The sequence below is a fragment of the Dermacentor variabilis genome, chromosome 1 (genome assembly GCF_050947875.1).
Source record: "Dermacentor variabilis isolate Ectoservices chromosome 1, ASM5094787v1, whole genome shotgun sequence".
Classification (NCBI taxonomy): Eukaryota; Metazoa; Arthropoda; class Arachnida; order Ixodida; family Ixodidae; genus Dermacentor; species Dermacentor variabilis.
Window position 1 is genome coordinate 152,592,965 of NC_134568.1, and position 18,976 is coordinate 152,611,940.

The 18,976-nt window shown below is 41.9% G+C and overlaps 2 protein-coding genes across 2 annotated transcripts in view; one reads left to right on the forward strand and one right to left on the reverse strand.

Moving 5' to 3' along the window:
• LOC142586800 (S-adenosylmethionine synthase-like) overlaps positions 1–5,304 on the forward strand; it is a 38,542-nt gene extending 33,238 nt beyond the window's left edge. The window contains exon 9 of the mRNA XM_075697682.1: positions 4,094–5,304. Coding sequence (XP_075553797.1) covers positions 4,094–4,196 — 103 coding nt within the window. The 3' untranslated portion in view covers positions 4,197–5,304. The remainder of the gene's footprint in view (positions 1–4,093) is intronic.
• Positions 4,486–18,976, reverse strand: part of sfl (N-deacetylase and N-sulfotransferase sfl) — an 89,734-nt gene continuing 75,243 nt past the window's right edge. Inside the window, exon 16 of the mRNA XM_075697677.1 lies at positions 4,486–16,503. Within this exon, the coding sequence (XP_075553792.1) occupies positions 16,281–16,503 (223 nt within the window). The 3' untranslated portion in view covers positions 4,486–16,280. The remainder of the gene's footprint in view (positions 16,504–18,976) is intronic.

The window sequence follows — 18,976 nt, forward strand, 5'->3', positions numbered from 1 at the left end:
TTGACAATAGCTTTCTCTCTTTACAATTGACAAGCCGGGCTCAGTTCTTTCCAAACACGACTGAGAGCGCTGCCATACAGACGCGCAAAAGCGCAGTGACGTAATTTTTTTTTATAAATATATATTTCGCGCGCTTCCATCAGAACTCGGAGAAGAAGAACCACGGAAATTTGAGATAACGTCCCGGAGAAAACTTCATTCGGTGTTGTTCTCAGCACGCTCTAGAACTTTTCAAATACGACTTATGCCCTAAAGCGAATATTTCAAATTTTGCATGATTAAACGTAATTAAATAACTAGTTGCTCTTAAAAAAATTAACTCAAGACAACTGCAAACAATACGCTGTTGGTCTCATTCGTATGAGGTACAGCACTATTTTTAAATTTGGTTCTAGTTACATGTAGAGGTATGCGCCGTGTCGGTTTCGACTGGCAGCAGCATGGTGGTCGATTTCGTCTGGGTGCCTTGATGGTGCCTCCGCCGCTCCGTGGGAGCGGCAGAGGGGGACTCGCGCATCGAGGCACCCTAGGCACCCTAATTTCGTCGCCGGCGCGCCGGCGCTATGGTGGCTAGAGGGGCCATACCGGCGCGGCGCTGGGTATTCATCGGCGGCGGCGCAGGCGGCGTGGAAACGGAAACCACAAATTAAAAAAGCTGCTTCGCTACACCCTTCTTTGCTAAACTGGTTGAAATTCTGGCCTTTTCGCATTAAGGGTTGAGAGGTCCGAATACAAAGGTGTTGACAGTGAGAGAAATACAAAACGTTTTGCAAGTCGTTTGCTTTTCAGCCTGCATATTAAAAAAAAAAAGGGCACCTTTCTAAAAGCGTCTATGTTGAGTGTTTGTATATTCCATCCAGCACGAATATGCAGAGCCTTGCTGGTTTTGCTCCATTGAGCAAAGTCAGTGAATTCGTCTTACCGTAGCACGTGACACTATCTAGATAGGGTAACTTTGCTCCCACTTGTCCGGAATGAGATTGCGTTTTTACAATATGCTTTACGCAAAAAAAAAAAAAAAAAAAAAAGCAGACCTATGCTGTGACCAACTTTTGCTGGGTTCAGCCATTAAGCCGTTAACCAATCAGCAGTAGTTATAACGCACATTCCCGACTGGACAATCAGTGAAATCACTTGTTCTGAATATTAATAACCTTTTGCTTATGTAACTTTTCTTAGTCTTTTTTCCCTGAAGTAAAAGAATTTTTTTTCTGCAGCAGGTGAATTTTTTTTTCAGCCGAGGTATGATGCGGTAGAAAAATTTGCTCAATTTGTTAACTCGTCGTCAACACGTTGAATGAATGAAGTGTGGATTAGTAGAAATGCAGGCATTTCTCGGATGCACAATTATTCCCGAAAGAGAAATGTCCTTTTTTTTTATCTGCACGTTGAAACTGTTTTATAGTTCAGTGTAGCTATGGGTATCAGTTGCATTCAATTATTTATATGAATACTACAAAGAAACAGCACCATGCAGTACACATGTTAAATATATTTTTTACATGTAGAAACTCCTTCGAATGCAACGGCCAGAATAATGCGATAACTTCCAACCGGCATCTTAGGCCCATCGGGACCAGAAATTTCTACCTTGCTACAAGTTGCATCTCTCGCGTTGATGCCGCTTTCAGACATATCGGCGATTCTACCCGCAACTACAGTTTCCACGACCCTCAAGCCGCGATTCCAACGTTCGGAAGTCGCTGTTTATTCTCGTTACGCTATATTGCGCTTTTGAGGAAGTTTCAGAATCTCACGTTGCGCTGAATTGTGACGACACGCACGTGGAGAGCAGGGTCACTCGTTTTTATTGTGTTGCTTCATTGCTCCCCTGCTTGACATGATTCTATGCTTGGGACAGGCAAAAGAATTAAACAGGACAACACAAAACCTCAAACGTAGCTGGATTGACTTAGAAATCTTTATTACTATTTAAATAGCGCGCCGATGTCGCCGACAAGAAACATCGGCGGCGGCGCACCGACGTCTCGGCGAATACCTCTAGTTAAGTGAAACACCCGGCATATCGCGACGTAACTTGCATCTTGTCCTCCCCTTATACATTTCATTCATCAATAATTATCAAATATTCTATATTATTATTTTATTTTGCGAAAATTCATATTTGGTGTTGTTCGAAAGGTCCCAGAAGAAAGTTAGACATAGGGTGCCCCGATGCCTGCACATCAAGGCACCCCAGGTAGAAAGGAAAAGCAGTGCCGGTGGCAATTCATCTCGTGGTGGTGGCCAACAGTGCGCTATAAACGTGTTGCGTAAGGCTCATTTGGCAAAAAGAAACAAAGACACAGAAAAAGGCATAAATTGTGAAGATTATACCGCTACCGACACCACTATATTAGCAGATACAAGATAACGCAATCACGAAACGTGAAGAATTGACCAAGTGGATGGACACAGCGCGAGAGCTTGGCCAACTCGAAAAAGAAACCTAGCAGGTTTAAAAATGTCATAGAGCTTAACTCAATCGTTTCCGCAACTTTAAGTGAGCATTGTGGAGAAGGCGCGGCCCCGAAACACAGGCCTACAAACACGATGGAGAGAAACTGAGAAACACGTGATGGCAAGCAGTGTTTTCAAGTCGCTCCACTCGGCGCTCGAACCGCACGCCTACAGTCGTGCGGAAAACTGCACATGTCGCACACAAGTGCCAAATTTAGGTTTACACTGGTTCCACACAAGCTGTATAAACCGAAATTCGTGCACCTGTGTGCCACCCGTGCAGTTTTACGCACGACCGCAGCGTGTACTGTGGAGTGCGGCTTGAACGTAAGTCTGCCCGCTTCTCTGCTGCGCCGCTGCAAAGGCAACAATGTTTCCAGTTATCGATGCCGAGAATGCATCAAATGCGGCAAGCAGAAAGCAAGCGGCACGGCCTGGAGAAGGCGGCGGAAACTCCGGCCGCCTGCGGCGCCCAAACCTGCCACGAACTAAGCCACGTATGAACTGCTGCTCCCAGGATTGAACGCGCGATGCGAGCATTTCCCATGATTTACCCGAGTGAATAAGTGGGACAGAACGGCGTCAGAAGCTGCCTTGCGAAGGCTGACTGCCTGACGTCATGATCCCTCCTGCATGCCGGAAGATGCCACAGAGACTGCACACCATTGCCCGCTGTTGCGTCAGCATTTGGCCAGTACCGTGCCGCGCTGTGCCGAATGTTGGGCTCTTGTCTTGGGGTTTGTTTCTTGTTTCGCCTTGTTTTCTGCCCGAACATTACACCATGCTCATTATGCATGCATAAGCGTTCTTGCTGTATTTGAACCCCTCTGCACCACCGCCTCGAAGTCGTTGCACCGAACTGGTCTCTCGTCATTCGCAAACCCGTGCCCCTTGTTAACGAAAGATGGCTTTCCCGCAAGCTTACGCTTGGTAGGCGAGCTCACCCCACTTGCAAAAGCGAGAACGGTAAAATTATATATATATATATATATATATATATATATATATATATATATATATATATATATATATATATATATATATATATATATATATATATATATATATATAATCTCGCGTTATATTCGTGAGAATATGGTATTACTTTTAGGGATCGCGGTCATCTGTTGGGCTAAGCTTTCGTCGTTACAGATTTTAGGTACCAAGCAGTGTCAATGTATGCAACTTTCTTTCTGGGACACCATATACTACTGGCAACTTTTCCACGAGCAAAATTTTTACTTGTTCCATTCAATTTTGATATTCCGAAACTATTGGCAAGACAATATATTTTATGACGTGGGTAGATATCTAATTTCATTACTCAACATTCACGTTAATTGTGGGACCCATTTTTTTTCCAACTGCAGGTAATTTGCAAATTGCACAAGAAATAGGCCTTTGCAAGCAATGTCTACAGCACAATACAAAAAAAAAAAAACCTGTGCTACAAGCACGATTAGCAACAAACAATTATAACCTGCAATACAGGAATGTTGAGCCTACCTTTACAGGATGTTGCCATGTACGATTCTGTAAAATGATCAGCAGCTAAGTGTCTGCAGGAGCTTTGTCTAAAGAAAAAAAAAAGAGGAGAAACTTGGGGGAACTCACACGAATTGTTATGTTACAGAGACCTCAAGCTAAAGGAGCCCATCTACAGGAGAACCAGCGCATATGGACATTTTGGTCGGTCTGAGTTCACATGGGAACAGCCAAAAAAGCTGATCATCTGAGATGATGGAGCATCGCAAGCTACTTGTTCATGGCTTTTGCTGCAAAAGACAGCTTGTAGTTTGATGTGATGTGGTTGTGGCTCTTTATGCACACAAGGCCACAGTTCTCCAACTTTCAATACATGGCTCCCATGGAGCTCACTTCATGGTTATTAACTAATTAATGCTGGCACATTACAGTACTGAAGACATGTCCTGAAGCTGCCCTTCACAACACCAAGCCCAGAAAACTGTGCTATACACAGTACGAAGCCATTTACATGTTAACACGCCATTTTTCACATGAGCCCTTTGCCCCAAAAGCTTCAACATTTGAGGGTAGTTTTAAGGTAATTGGGGTAAAAAGTGTTTGGATTACTTTTGAATGGCTATGCGATGGTTCTCAGCGGTTCTAAGCCAACTCTTGGTGGTAAGTTCCAACATTAGCTAGAACTGTTCAACCTTCACAAACTTGAGTCACAACATCAACTGCTTTCATTTTTATTGTGGGCAATATAACTAGTGAACACAGGGAACATAGGTGTTCATGGCTTTAAAACATCAATAAATTTTGTGGCAATTTAGCACATATACATTGCAAACAAAGCAAGGCTGAATCATGCAAATTATAACACACATCTGCAAACTGTAATGTACAATATGCACACATTTTATTTCTTACAACTTGCTAGCATATGAAGCTTTCACAGAAAGCAAATAAAAAGATGGCATAAACAAAGTCAAATAACAATGGGAAACATTGTATATTTACGATGCTATAACAGTAAATTTTCTGTACACCCTTGAAACATGCTGCTGTATGAGAACTGCAGTCCAAACACTAGCCGCTGAACAGACCCCAAAAGCTGGAAACCTCCAGACTTTAATGGTTTCATGCAAGCCTATTGTGCCATCCAATCTTTTTTTTTTAAGACTCTTTTGCCCCATAAGCTCAGTAACTAATGCTATTTCACATTTCCACAGACAAAGAGCAGCTGCTACACAAATAGTACAAAACAAGAAGCAATATAAGGAGCCAAAATTCATTAGTGGTTGATGCCAGCTTAATTAAAATTAAATGTACACCTTTATGCATGTGCACAAGCTTTTGAATAAATATTCAAAGTTCTTTGCCTCGCTTCTTCACTGGGACGGCCACACGAGATAAAAGACGTGACTGGCACAGGGCCTTGGCCAGCTGGTGCCAGGAGTGCCTTTCTCGTACCAAAAGTTGCCTAAGGACACACATTACATCTGCAGACATTTAGTAAGTAGTAATCACGACAAGTGTATAAATATAAGAACAACAGCATTGCCAAAAAATACTGCAAGTAGAAACTCAGATGGGTGGCATTTGTGCAGGCAGGATTTCATACAACTGCTGTGGCTAGCACTTCTGAGCCAGTGAAAAAAACAAATGACAAGCTTTTTCATTTTGATGAACAGACATCAGCCTGCTTCATAAAGCAAAAGAAAAGCCAAGCAGATGGTCTTGAACCACTGTCACTTCGTTTTTTTAGCTTTTTGTTCTTGCTGTGGCCTCATGTTTCAAAACAATCTGCAGCCTTTTAATGAACGCATTTCTCTAACTCTCTACAGTACATTAGACAAAAGTCAACAAGAACAAACAGTAAGACATTACACACATCAATAATTAAATTAGGCAAACAAATTCCACCAGCCTTTCAATCTACCCTGAGATAGACAAACCCAAACCACCAAGTATGACATTACCATATGTTTATAACTGTACTAAAAAAAAGGCAAAGACATAAAATCACTTCCATTGCAAACACTTCTGTATTACGCAGAAAATAATGCACAGTAATATGAACACAATAGACAAGAAATATCTATTGCCTTCTATTCTGAATTGAAAGAGCTTCTAGCACCATGCAATAAAATACTAAAACCACGTCAAGCCAGACAAAAGAAATTAACAGACCCGTAGACAATCTAATTGAATGAGATTGTCACGAGTCAAGAACAGACATGACTTGGTACAGAGGAGGAAGGCGTCGTAGAGGGAGGGCAAAATTCTGGAAGATGAGGCACATAAAACAGCTTCACTGGCAGTTTAATGTATGGCACTTCTGTCGCAAATGTCACCCTGAAAGACTAGTGGTTTGTTAGTGAATGCGGGGTCATGAATGCACCCAGCAGGGAGATGCAGCACACCGCTTGTGCTTTACCATTACAGGTAATGAGCTGCGATTCCTTGCATCTGCTCGTTAGCAAATCATATGCACCATCACTGATAGCACTGTGCATGCCATGCTGCCAACACGCTCGCTCCATAGAGGCAGAAGACTGGATTCTTGCTTTCAGGCACTAGCTGCTGGAAAATGGATGAATCCCAGCACACCACTTGATTTGCTGCCACTCACTTTACAATTATACAGGTAAAGAACACAAACTCCCTTGCTGCACTACACACAGCCTTCAGGAACAAAAAGAAACAGCATACTATCCATAACACATTTCATTCAGTATGGCACAGTTCAGAAAGTGTAAACATACAGCTTTTGTGTACAATATTCTAGCCTTCTACCCATGCGTCATATCAGGTATATGAGCAAAAGGCGCACACTTAAGAGTTTATTTGTAGAGCTGTGGCCTCTGGTTTCCTGGTTCAACTAAACAAAATAAAAATAAAAAGCATTCTTGGAATAATTTCTTTATCAGCTGAATAGGGCTGCAAAGCAAGAACGTTCTTGTAAAGTTAACGAAAAAGAAAACTGGTAAAAAGCTTGGAGCAAAGATAATCAGGTCATGTTGTCATGGACCTAAGATGTATTCGCAATGTCCGAATAAACTGGATGGTTAATAATTTGTCAAATATGAACTGCTAAATATCAGTCACCAGGTTACAATGGCAAGAAAGAAAAAAAAAGCTGCCTCAAATTAAGGTGGCTTCTGATTATGTTCATAAAGTATCTGCTGCATGGTAGAAAGAATGAAATTGCTTCCTTTTAAATATTGTTGATTGGGGCTCACAGTTCTTGGATGGCATTATTCAAAGCACAATGGTGGCCTATGCTGCCCTCTAAAAGGAGAAAAATGACATAAGATAGGAAGCCTATCATCAGTCACAGGATAAGAATGCAGCGGCAAATACACCTCAAATACATTCAATCACCAGTCAGTCACGCTACACTGACTTAAGTGACCATGAGTTTAAGTGGCCACATGTGATCAAGATGGCATGCGCATGGCATGAGCATGTCTGACTGCACCTGGCTGCCAATAGTGAACAGTTAAAAAAAGCTTCTCTTTGCCTTTTCATGCCAGCACAAAGGACCTGCACCATAATAAAACTTTGTTTCACATTGCAACTTCAAGCTTTAAAATGCTTTGGAGAGCTGCTGCAGTTGCAGAAGGGTACATGAACACTGAATTGTGTACTAGTAATGCATGCGTACATGCCTTTTCCTGTTTAAAGCAGTCTAACTTTAGTTAAGATGTAGCAGGCTGTCGGCACTTGTGACAATTTCTAACACAGTATTCCTACTTCAACATATACAAGCTATTGTCACGGTCAATGTTGAAGTCGCAGCAAAATTTTGTAGGGCAAATGAGTGGTATGACATCTGGCACTATATATGTTCAAAACATGCCATTTCCTCTGGTAGAAGTTTAGCCTACTTATCCTATGATGGCACAGCCACATGTCCACCAGCCGGGTGGCTCATAATGCATTCACGCATAGAACTTCAATTTTATTGATTGGAATATTTCAAAGTTTATTATTGTACAATACCGCAGTAATTTGGGCCTGTTGGTATACAATGACAAGGGATTTTGAATAGCGCACGCACATGAGTAGAATACAAGGACAGGTCTGTCTTTCCTTGTAGTCTACTTGCGTACTAGCACTATTCAAAATCCTTTATTATTGTAGTTCTTATTGTGCAAGAGCCCAGAAAGCTTCTTTCTGAAAACAACTACATACTAAGCACGTGGGTGGCCTAATGTGCTTCGCAGAAGAAGCTTTTCCACTCTGAAATCTTGAGTTGTTTACGACTATAGCGAGGATCTCTTGCCAGTGGCATGCGTTTGGTTTGTTTTTCTTTACATGAGGCAGGGAACATAATGCAGCGAACCTGAGATGATTAATTATTTGACAAATTGATTTTATGTGCAGCTATGTGAATAGCAGCTGTACGCTCAATGCTGATGGCAGTGCCACCAAACTAAGTACACGGTTGTTTGCTAGGGGAGGAGAGGCTAATAGAAAAAGGCAGCCAGCCCATATTTGAATAGTAAATTATATATTCGTAAATTTCAGAAACTGCTGACTATCTCATCCCCATAAACATAAATGGCCATGTTAAGGGACACTAGTGACCTTAAAACACTGCTACTGAATGTCACTACTGGCAAGGGCAAGAACCAAAAAAGTCTTCATTTACTGCGCAAGAATTGTTTACTATGGTCACCTCTCACAAAGCGCAAAGGAAAGTCCAAATTCCGGAGGTTTCTTGGGTAGTCACCAGCAGTTAGCTAATGTGATAATGAGACAGTTTTCTCTCTAATAAAAGTTCTCAGGCTGTTGTCTGATCCAAGTAAACTGGAGAGGCCCCATGTGCATCATTGTGCAAGAAAACAGTATTTAAGGGTTCATTTTTGGAAAATGTAGCTTTACAACATTCTTTATGAAATGTGCCTACTGAGAGCAGTACATTTTATCTTTTCTATTTCATGAGGTGCAGTTGCATCGGCCATTAAGGTGCACAAAAGGAAATAGAAGTACCGATTATAAACACAGTTAAAAAAAGAAACCTCTACTTTATTGCAGCAGAATTGTTTATGCCATATATTAGGAGCACCAACAACAAAATTTGAGACAGTTTTCCTTCCTTAAATTATTAATTTGAGTTAAAGATTAAAGAAATATCACTATAGAAACAGAGGAAAAATTTTAGATGTTGAGATTTGTTATGTGAGGACAGCCCTCACATTTTTCCCACAACCAAGTCCTCAGAAAGTTGCCCTCAAGCTTGAATACCAACCATATTCTTAATCATCCCAATTAAATAACACAGTTGTTGGAGTACCGATAGCTGCATGAACCAGCAAAAGCGTAAGAAACTATGCATCAAACAAAAATAGCAGCTAGTTCTGACATATCACTCTTAAGAAACCATTATAATGTTGAGAATGTGTATTCCATACTGTGGAAGTAATTATATCATCATCCAGATCATGTAGCCTGTCAGTAGCTCTTTTTTTATTTCTTTCACAAATGCAATCTGTTCTTTCTCCATGATTCACTAGAAAGCAACCTGTTTTGCTCTTCTGTTGCCCCCAAACATTTAGGTTGCACAGCTACCCTGGCTTGCTCTAACAGATTCAGTGGTGCCATGGTACAACCAGTAGGAAACTTACTGGCAGCCTCTGTGTGTCAGTGCCTGTGTATTAGATGCCAACAACATGAGCAAAGCAACAGATCATAACTAACCCTAATATTACCCCAGTGCCCCACGATAATATGGGACCCATGCAAGTGTATGACAAGATCAACTTTACGAGACCACTCACACGACAGAAAAACATAATATTAATGACACAAACATTAACAAAAATGAATACATGTACATGACTATTTTTCTCCACAACTCCATTTAAGTAGTTCATGAAAGCAGGTCACTAACTCCAATGTACTTCTTTGTCAATAACTGTCCCCACTTTTGTATACCAAAAGTAGAACCTCGCTGACATGTACAGAATTTTTGGGGTTCACAGGCACATAATAGGGCATGCCAAAAATACCCCTATTTCTTTGCCTGTCCCTATGATCCTGATGACACAATTTCCTAATTCCCCAAATGTTGATTAGATGGTATGTTCCAGGAGTGACAGATGGCATGTTTTACTGTGCCACTTATAACAGCTCCCTTTAAGTGAATTTTTACTTAATAAAAAAAGTCTTCTTTAACCAAAAATCTCTGTAAGGAGCCTACAGACTGCCCCCCATGTACAATGACACGGCTGCTGTGCCAGTTTGGATAAAATAGGCAGACAAAACTGTGGCACAATTTCATCACAACGACCCAACGTGTAAATCAAGAGGTGTGAAGGAAGCCCTCTTACCTTGTGCATTTGAAAATGAGAGGAAAAGCATGTTAAGTGCACTGGGCGGGGGGTGTGGAGGTAGGGGGTGTCCTAAACACACTAGAGATTGTTTGAACTTTCATGGTTTCCTTCCTTGTCAGCTGAATGTTTAGAGGGACAACACGAGCACAGACAAGACTGTGCTTGTGCAGTCTAATCTTGTCCCACAGTTTCACACCGTCCCCAAGCATTCTAGTAGATATGTACCAACTAGTTAGCAGCAGTGATAGCCTAGTGGTAGTGCATCTGCCTTGAATGAGGGAGGCACTGGGTTCAAACCCTGGTGCCGGTGGAAACCCACTGGGTTTTCTAATGGGTAAAGATGTCCCCCGGTCTGGTGCGTGGCTACTTGTGGGGGTCCGCATCTCGAAAGGGGGCGTATAGGGACCATGTGGATGGTCTCCGAGTGCCCTTTGTCTAATCCCAGACAGCCTTGTTGAAGGGCATCCACTGGAGCTGTGGGAGGCAGAATAGTGCTGCAGCTGGGCACCTACTGATAAAATAGGCACAAGTGCGCTCCTGGCTAGGTGCTCGGAAATTATGGGACCTCAATGCTTGAAAAGGGGAGTTTGTTCCAACACAACGGCATTCCCACCTAATAGGTGCACTGAGATGCCACATGGGAAATGGCTGCCATGGGAGTGGCCCAAACCTCTTTTTTTGTGTGCTCACGAAGGTTTCGACAGGAATTTAGGGGGCAGGCTCCGTTCCCAAGCGTATCACCCCTGAAGAATGCCGAACGTGAGGCTGGGGCATGCTTGTGCCCATTTAAACCAGTGGCTGTCTGGTTGCGGTGGGAGTGAACCCACAACATTTCTAATCTATAGTGAACTCTTTTGCTGCCACGCCTATTCTAACTGATCGCTGGTGATTGAAGACTTCAATCGGATTTCAGTATGTTACTATTCTTGGAACATTTGTCGTTGAAACGTATATTCTGAATAGCTTTTGACATTTTTTGTTGATATATAGACTTTTCTTTCTTAAGTGGCTATGAATATGCTGGCTTCATAAACGTTTTTTCATTACTTATTACAGGTTTCTTTCTTGCAGGTTATGGAAAACAACTAGATTTATACAATTTATAATACAACATTATATGCTGTAACCTTGTCTATGGAGACAAAAAAAAAAGAAAAACTTTTTTTCTTGGTTCCTGAAAAATGGCCATTTTCCTATGCTAACAAAAGAATTAAGCATGTTTTAAAGCAAAGAAATAACATAAGCAATGTAATAACATAAGCAAAGAAATAACATGCTTTTGGCAAAAGATCACTCTGTGCATTATTTTCACATGTTAAACAATCATACAATCTAACAACTCCCTCAAGGGTTGTTTTAACACCACGAAGCCCTACGTAACCATTTTTGATATGCTGAATTTGATGCCTAAAGGTTCTGATTTACGTGCTGGAATCTTGATGTAGAGCCCATAGTGGCATCTTTTATACCCTGAAGGGAGTTTTCAGTTGTAGATTGTTATGCAAATCAATGACTAATTAATTAACTGTAATTTATAATTAACCAATATACTTTCCATGGCCAGAAATAAATGTGGACAAGTTGATTTAATTTTCTTTGATGTGGAGTGGTGTTTGTGCTTTGTTGGGTCAAGGGCAAGTGAAATGAACCTCTCTTACAGCAAACATTTCTTGTGACCGAAAGCAGCGTAAGTTGGCTTAATTGTAAGGAAGTTATCAACATCCCAGAGCACAACCCTAAAGTGTGGCAGAAATCATGCCAGAGGTGCAAGAAGATGAAGTCTTCTATTGCAATGACAGTGGCAGGAAAGAAGTTACTGCAGCAGCTGCTCTCACTCAGGCAGTTGCAGGTTTTGACAGCTGTGTAGTTTCTTGAACGGTAAGAATGGCAGACCATATTCAAGGCCTCTTAAAAGAAACTCTCCTCTCAACGAGTTGGAACATGTGCCTGTAGAAGGTAACCAATATATTTTGAATGAGCGAAAACATCATTAACCCTAGTATTCTGAAGTGCGTCCTTAACTGTAGCACATGCTTGACTTCATTTAAATGACACCTGGCAAGAACATGCTCAAAACACTCGCGGTGCTTTATTAGGCACGTTCACGACGTGCATTATTTAGTCCAAATCAAGCATCAGCTTAAAGATGCATTTCTGAATGCAGTCGAACCCACTTATAACGATACCGGTTTTAACAATAGGGTATATTGGATATAACAATGAGCAGTCAATGCACTGTCAAGTTTTGTATGTGTTCTATGGTAAAATAAACCGCTTACTACAATGATCTCATGCCACTTTGTCGGTTATAACCATTAAATCTGGCTACTGGATGTGTGCGCCGAAAGGAAATGGAATGCAAAATTCTTGCAAAAAGAAAAGCACAAAAGGCATGAGTCACTTTTTCACACTCGCCTTTGAGCTGCGCATCCCGCATGGCACGCGTCATATTGCCGACATCGCATGCACCTCTCCAGTCTAATTTTCACCCTATAGCCGACTTGAGAGGGGTGGAAGGGAGACCGGAGAGGACTGACAATAACATGCCGTGCAGGGTGCGTGGCACAAACGTGCAGACTCCAAGTAGCCAGATTTAATTGTTATAGCCAATAATGCGGCATGGGAACAAGCGGTTTATTTAACCATAGGACACACACAAAAGTTGAAGGTACAGCTGCTGCTCATTGTTACACCTGAGTAATGTTAAAACTGGTTAGGTTATTTGCACACCCGTAAATTATCACCCTGGTTCTTGAAAAAAAAAAAAATGAAAAAAAACTGTTCCTAGTATATTTTGTGCTCCCTGTCCTGCACACAGCAGCCCATCAGCACAAGCTCATAAGCAGCCAGCAGTATCGGCATGATACGACTACCCATGTGAGACCAGAAACCTAACGACATATGCGTGAGAAGTCCTGCGTGCTCGCGCGTATACAAAGCTCCGAACTGCATGTGTGAACATGCGTATCGGACACAATCTGCGGGCCTTCCGGTGGGTAATGGGTTCGATTCTTGCACATGCTCTCGTGCCTTCTATACGTGCTAGGGGGGTATTCTCGGGCTTTTGCTTTTGGAGGTAGTTTCACTTGCACGAGACTCGGCACTGGACACGCAGGACATGTTGAAGTGTGCGGCTGACAGTGTTCTTGGCAGTGTACGAAGTTAGCAAGCTTGGCACAGGGCTCAAAATACTGTCAGTTGTATACACGAATGCACCCGGTGACAGGAGCAGGCACTGCTGAGAGAAAATGCCGAAACAGAGAAAGTGCAACCAGGCGGCAAAGAAGGGGTGAAGGCGGGAGGCAGTTGAGTGACGTAAAGAGAGGGAAGGGAAACGAACAATGCGATGGCAGCGAATACGAGGGAAGGAAAAAAGGAGACAAGGAAGGAACCCGTAAATGAGTCTGAGCTTTCCGCATGTGAAGGGGCACTCTCCCCTTCCTAACGGAGGGGACGGTGCTGTGAGGGAGCTGCTGGGAACTGGTGGAGCTTCTCATTCATCCGGTTTTGCAGTTTTGCATGGGTGGGGAGTTCACCGGGACTGCGTTAATCTCTCGTAAAACCAGGGACGTTGAAAATCCGAGGACGTATAACCGGGGGTACACTGTAGACATTTAGGACGTTTTTGCAAAATTTTTGCGTGATTTGTGCACCCCCTTTTCGAAGTGCTAAAGTAAGAAAAAAGGGTGCTGAAGTTGTGCCAGTAAATATAGTACTTCTTTCTGTCTAGTTAAAATGCTTGAATGCTTGCCACCTGTTTCTTTTTGTACATCCCAATTATAATGATTACCAGTTATAACAATGTGATTTTCTTGGCATATAAGTATTGATATAAGTGGGTTAAACTATATGTGTCAATTAGCTGATATTCTAGTTGACATTGGGAGAAGAAAATCGAGTTTGGCAGCCTGTGTAACGTGTAAGGCAGATAACCGGTGGACCATTAGAGTTACAGAATGAGTGCCAAGGGATGGGAAGTGCAGTTGAGGATGACAGAAAATTAGGTGGGATGATGAAGTTAAGCAAATTTGCAGGTGCAAGTTGAAATCAGCTAGTGCAAGACAAGCATAATTGGAGATCGCTGAGAGAAGCCTTCATCCTGCAGAAGACCTAAATATAGGCTGATGATGATAAGTGGGTTTGGCTGTACAGGGGTAAACGCCCTTGTACTAGGTCTTAGCTCTATTATTCCTCTTAGTGGCTTCAAATCACATGCTTACCTGAATAATTTTTCTTAAACGTCCTCCCCTCAGAAACATAGCAGCGAGGTTCTACTAGATACACTGTATATTTTAATTTTTATTCCAATGTAGGCATGTTTTGACTGTATTGTGCTCAATAAAGCACATATAGCTTCGAATAGCTTTTTGATTTCAAACTGAGTCACATGAAACATAAAGCATTAACTGCAAAGTTAACTGCAAGATTGCTGCAGTGAGTAGTGCAATGCATACGTCTTTGGAGTGTGTAATTTGAGTAAAACGCAAACCACAATAACTATAGAAAAGAGAGTTTGATCTGCAAAATGCTTGTGAATGTTTCTGCAAAACTAAAGCGACATAGCAAAATATTTACATATATGGACTACAAGTTTGACATCTTTTGTATGTACATTTTTTTTCAACCACTGCACAGACAAAAGAAATGTCAATCGAAATATACCCATAGCATATTATGAAAATAAATTGGCTCAGTACAGCTTTCAGGCTATTACAACATCCACATATACATATGACACTTAAGTTGCTTTCTGTCTCAGGTCCACAATTTGTCAATACTTAACCCAGTCTGATGCTAAAAGACTGACGTAATTTATATAAACTGAGCATAAATGCACATGTAACAGTAAAAAAGAAAAGGTAACATACTGCTCCAGGTTTTCAATATTTAGGAGCAAACCATGTTTGAGCCACCTATGAAAAGCCATCTGAAAAGCCAAGCCAACTAACTGGCAGAAGTCAAACACCCAGTGAGCAAAGGTGTTTTCCCACTGTGTATATAAAATGTCTGCAAGGAGAATGACACACTTCAGGACACATGGCATGAGTCCAAAAAATATCAGCAGCAATCAGTTGCCCTAGCTGGCACAGCATTCACAAATGGAGCACACGGCACATAGGTACAAACAACATCAATGTTCCACCAGGCGCTGCTGGTCTCAAGGCCTTTGGCAAGGAGCATCAGCAGTTCCTTTTATGAGAGAGGTGCAAGTGCACCACACATTTAGTTAGGCTAAAGTGGACACTCCTGCTCCTAATGGCAAGCCCACAGACATTTCTTGTATATGAAAACCTATACGAACAATTTAGTCCTTATAAAATGCAGGGACATCAGGACCCAAACTTTTCACAGACAATAGGTAGTTGTTACGAAAAGAGGATTTACGCCACTCAAAGCACCAAACTTTCTCAACTTATATGTGAATCGAGCTCGGCATAATGATAAGCTACTTATGAAAATCTCAACTTAAGAATACCAGGGCGACTGCTGAATGGTGCATTAATGAAATCTGAACACTAATTATACCAAGGTGAGAACTTAAAGAATAAAATAGTGCAGAGAGCAGATGCAGACACAAATGTCAGCTGATTGCAGCAACTGCACCTCTCCTTCAGCAATGCTGAATCAGGGAGGAGGCCATTCCTTCATTTTTTTCACCCTTTCCAAAAATACTGAAAAAGTATGTGCTCTTTCTTTCCACTTGAAAAACAAAGACCAAGTGGCAAATGGCCCAAGAATAAGACCCTGGTCTATTTCATGAAGAAATTTCCGTATAGCATCTTAGTTTATACAGCGTCATGAAAACTCCTGGTAAATGTCAGGATGACATGGAGCGCAAAAGACCTATGTGCCTCTTTTCTATTAATTTCCACAAGGCAGTCAAGCTTGCTGGCACAAGCGGTACTATGGCACAGTGTTCCATGATGCATTGCTAGGCCAGGGGAAGAGCCTGACTTTGTCATGCCCTTTAATAAGGGCAAAAATGGCAAACAGAAGAAGCAAACAGACTCATCCCCGTGAAAGGTCTTCTTTGAGCCAATGGGGCTGAGGTTGCCTGAGGTTGTTGAACAGCTTGGAGAGAGCCACATTGTGTGACAGGTAGTAGGCCTTGAGGAACTTCTCAGCCCGAATGTCCATGGGTGGATAAAGGCGCCCTTTGCCCTGTCCCAAGCACTTGGTGCGGTTGTTCTGGGAGAGCACTTTGCAGAAGAAGCCTTTGTGGGGGTCGAACCTGCAAGATGTCATCAGCATTGCACAATGTCTCCCACTTCAGCCACCCTAACCACTGCAACTGATACAGGGCTGCTTTCCAGTAGATCCAGTAAAAGGGTTAAAGTGTCGAAAACTGTGTTCTCTGTACCACACACTTTCAAAGTTTGCAACGTGTTGCAACTTGATCCCCAAGATTTTTGCACCTTGTCTCAATTAAGATTTCTTGTGTGGAAAAAAAAAAAAAAACTTATGTTGGAAAAAGTAGTTACTGTTCTGCTGTGCAGAAGGATTTTTAAGCGTAATATAAATATATAAGTGAAAATGAAAAATATTTAGGACCTGTTTTGTGACTGTCCTCATTTGAACATACACAGCTGGCTCATCCACTGCAGTGGCACCATTGTGCTTTCCTAGTGGGCTGGTGCATCGTTAATGTACACAGAGAGCATTTCAGATAGCAGACTTAATAAGAGATCAATGCCAGAATCAGGTTTCCCCGACTAGTCCTAAAAAACTTGCTGTACATACACTCTCGTGTGCTTGCTACCTCAAAGTACCATAGTAGGAATACGAATGCAGGAGCCCTGAAAGCTCAAGCTCAACTCATTTCATGGCTAAAAAGAGGCCAAGAAGATACAATCTGAGTCGCACTCCTTTACAACAACAAAATGAATGAGTTTAGAATTCAGCATGAGCATGATCTTTATTTTATTATTAGAATGAGACTTGTCGTTGGAATGACCATGCATGGTCTTAAAATAGGCTCAATTTTCTCACTTAAAATAATGCAACATGTTTTTGCAGTACTAGATTTACCAGTCTTGGGTGGGTATTCTATAAAATTTTTATAAAAATTGGCGATGATTATTTCTTTTATAATGTCTCTAAAATGTTGCAATTGTTGCTATATTTTCAGTTTTGGCATTTTATAACGAAATACATATGGGGTGTAGTTGCATACTTTTGTTTGCGAGAAAGCTTTTGAAGACTTGTCAAACGTTTTTCAGCTTCTGCCTTAGCTAAAATAGCCCCAAGAAACCCCGATTTTCGAGGTCAGTCAGAGACAGTTGCACAAAAGCCAAATTTGGCAATTTTTCAAAAACATACTCTGGGTGACATAGATTTGACTTGATGGGGGCCAATGGTACTAGCGTTGTAAATTTACTGAAAAATTTTGGCAGGGCAGAATGATTTAGTTTTAGAGTGATAGGACTTCGAATTTGTAAAATCTGCAAGTCATTAAAATCTTCTTTTCCACCTTTAATGCAAAAACTTTTTCAGGAAGTACATCTTTCTTGCTTTGGTGCGAAGTAAAACAAAAAACATGCAGACATTCCATTTGTGTGTTTTATTATTTCTCTGAACTTCAATTCGTCCATTCAAGCAACAGATCACACAAATAACAGATGTTGCCTTGAATAATTCTCGAAGTCACGTGTCACCATGGGCGACGTCGCACTGCAGACCCGACTACATAGGCACATGGACATGACTACGTCACCGTCCGGCTTGGGGCGTGGTCGCCGCGAGAGAAAGAGAAAACGGCGTTCGGATTGAAATTTCAGACCTTTCCGCAGAGCGTAGCAATATAATTCATTGCAAACAAGATAGTTAGTGCACATTGTATGCTCTGCGCTTGTCAGCTCCAAATGGCCAGACCTGGTGAGAGGCCCTTTAAAGGGACACTAAAGGCAAATACTAAGTCGACGTGGACTGTTTAAATACCTTTACAGCAACCTCGCAACGCTTATTTTGTGCCAAGAAAAAACAGTTTACGTGAAAATTGCATCTGAAGCGTCCGAATAGCTTTTTTAAAATTCAAATCTCCCGCCACCCTATCGGGGAGTGGTGATGTTGCATATGCCATCACCACCCTTTGCTGCCGTTGGTGAGTAAAGCGGCGCCCGACAGACGGCAGCACCGAGCCAAGACAGAGAGGCGGATTCGCCGCTGCGGCTGCTTTTTGGTCAAGTGGCGTAGACCGTTCGGGAATCCTACGACATCATATGGAAGTTGAATTCTCTGTTACTTGCAGTTTGTGCGAGTTTCGCGCACCAGCAAAACCAGTGCAGCACTACGCGATCAGGAAAGTACTGAAACGCGAAAGCGTGGCTGACGCAGAGTCGAACGAAAACGAAACCTTTCAACTGCTCATGTCATTGTCAGCGGTAAATTCAATTACAGTCGAACCCCGCTACAACGAACGTCGCTTCAACGAAATTTTCGCTTCAACGAAATATTTCCAATTCCCCGTCAGCTCGCTATACAAAGTAATGGAACAAATTTCTCATCACAACGAACCATTTTTGGGGCGCGTTTCCGCTTCAACGAAATTTTTGCTATGCGAAGCTCGATTTAAAAATATATCTTACAATAAAACAAGCATATCGCCGCCCATCTATGTACTTCCATAGGCCCACGCTGCTTTGTTTCGCTAAACATTCGCTGGACCAAACTAATCCACTCACTGAAACGCACATGATCACCGCCAT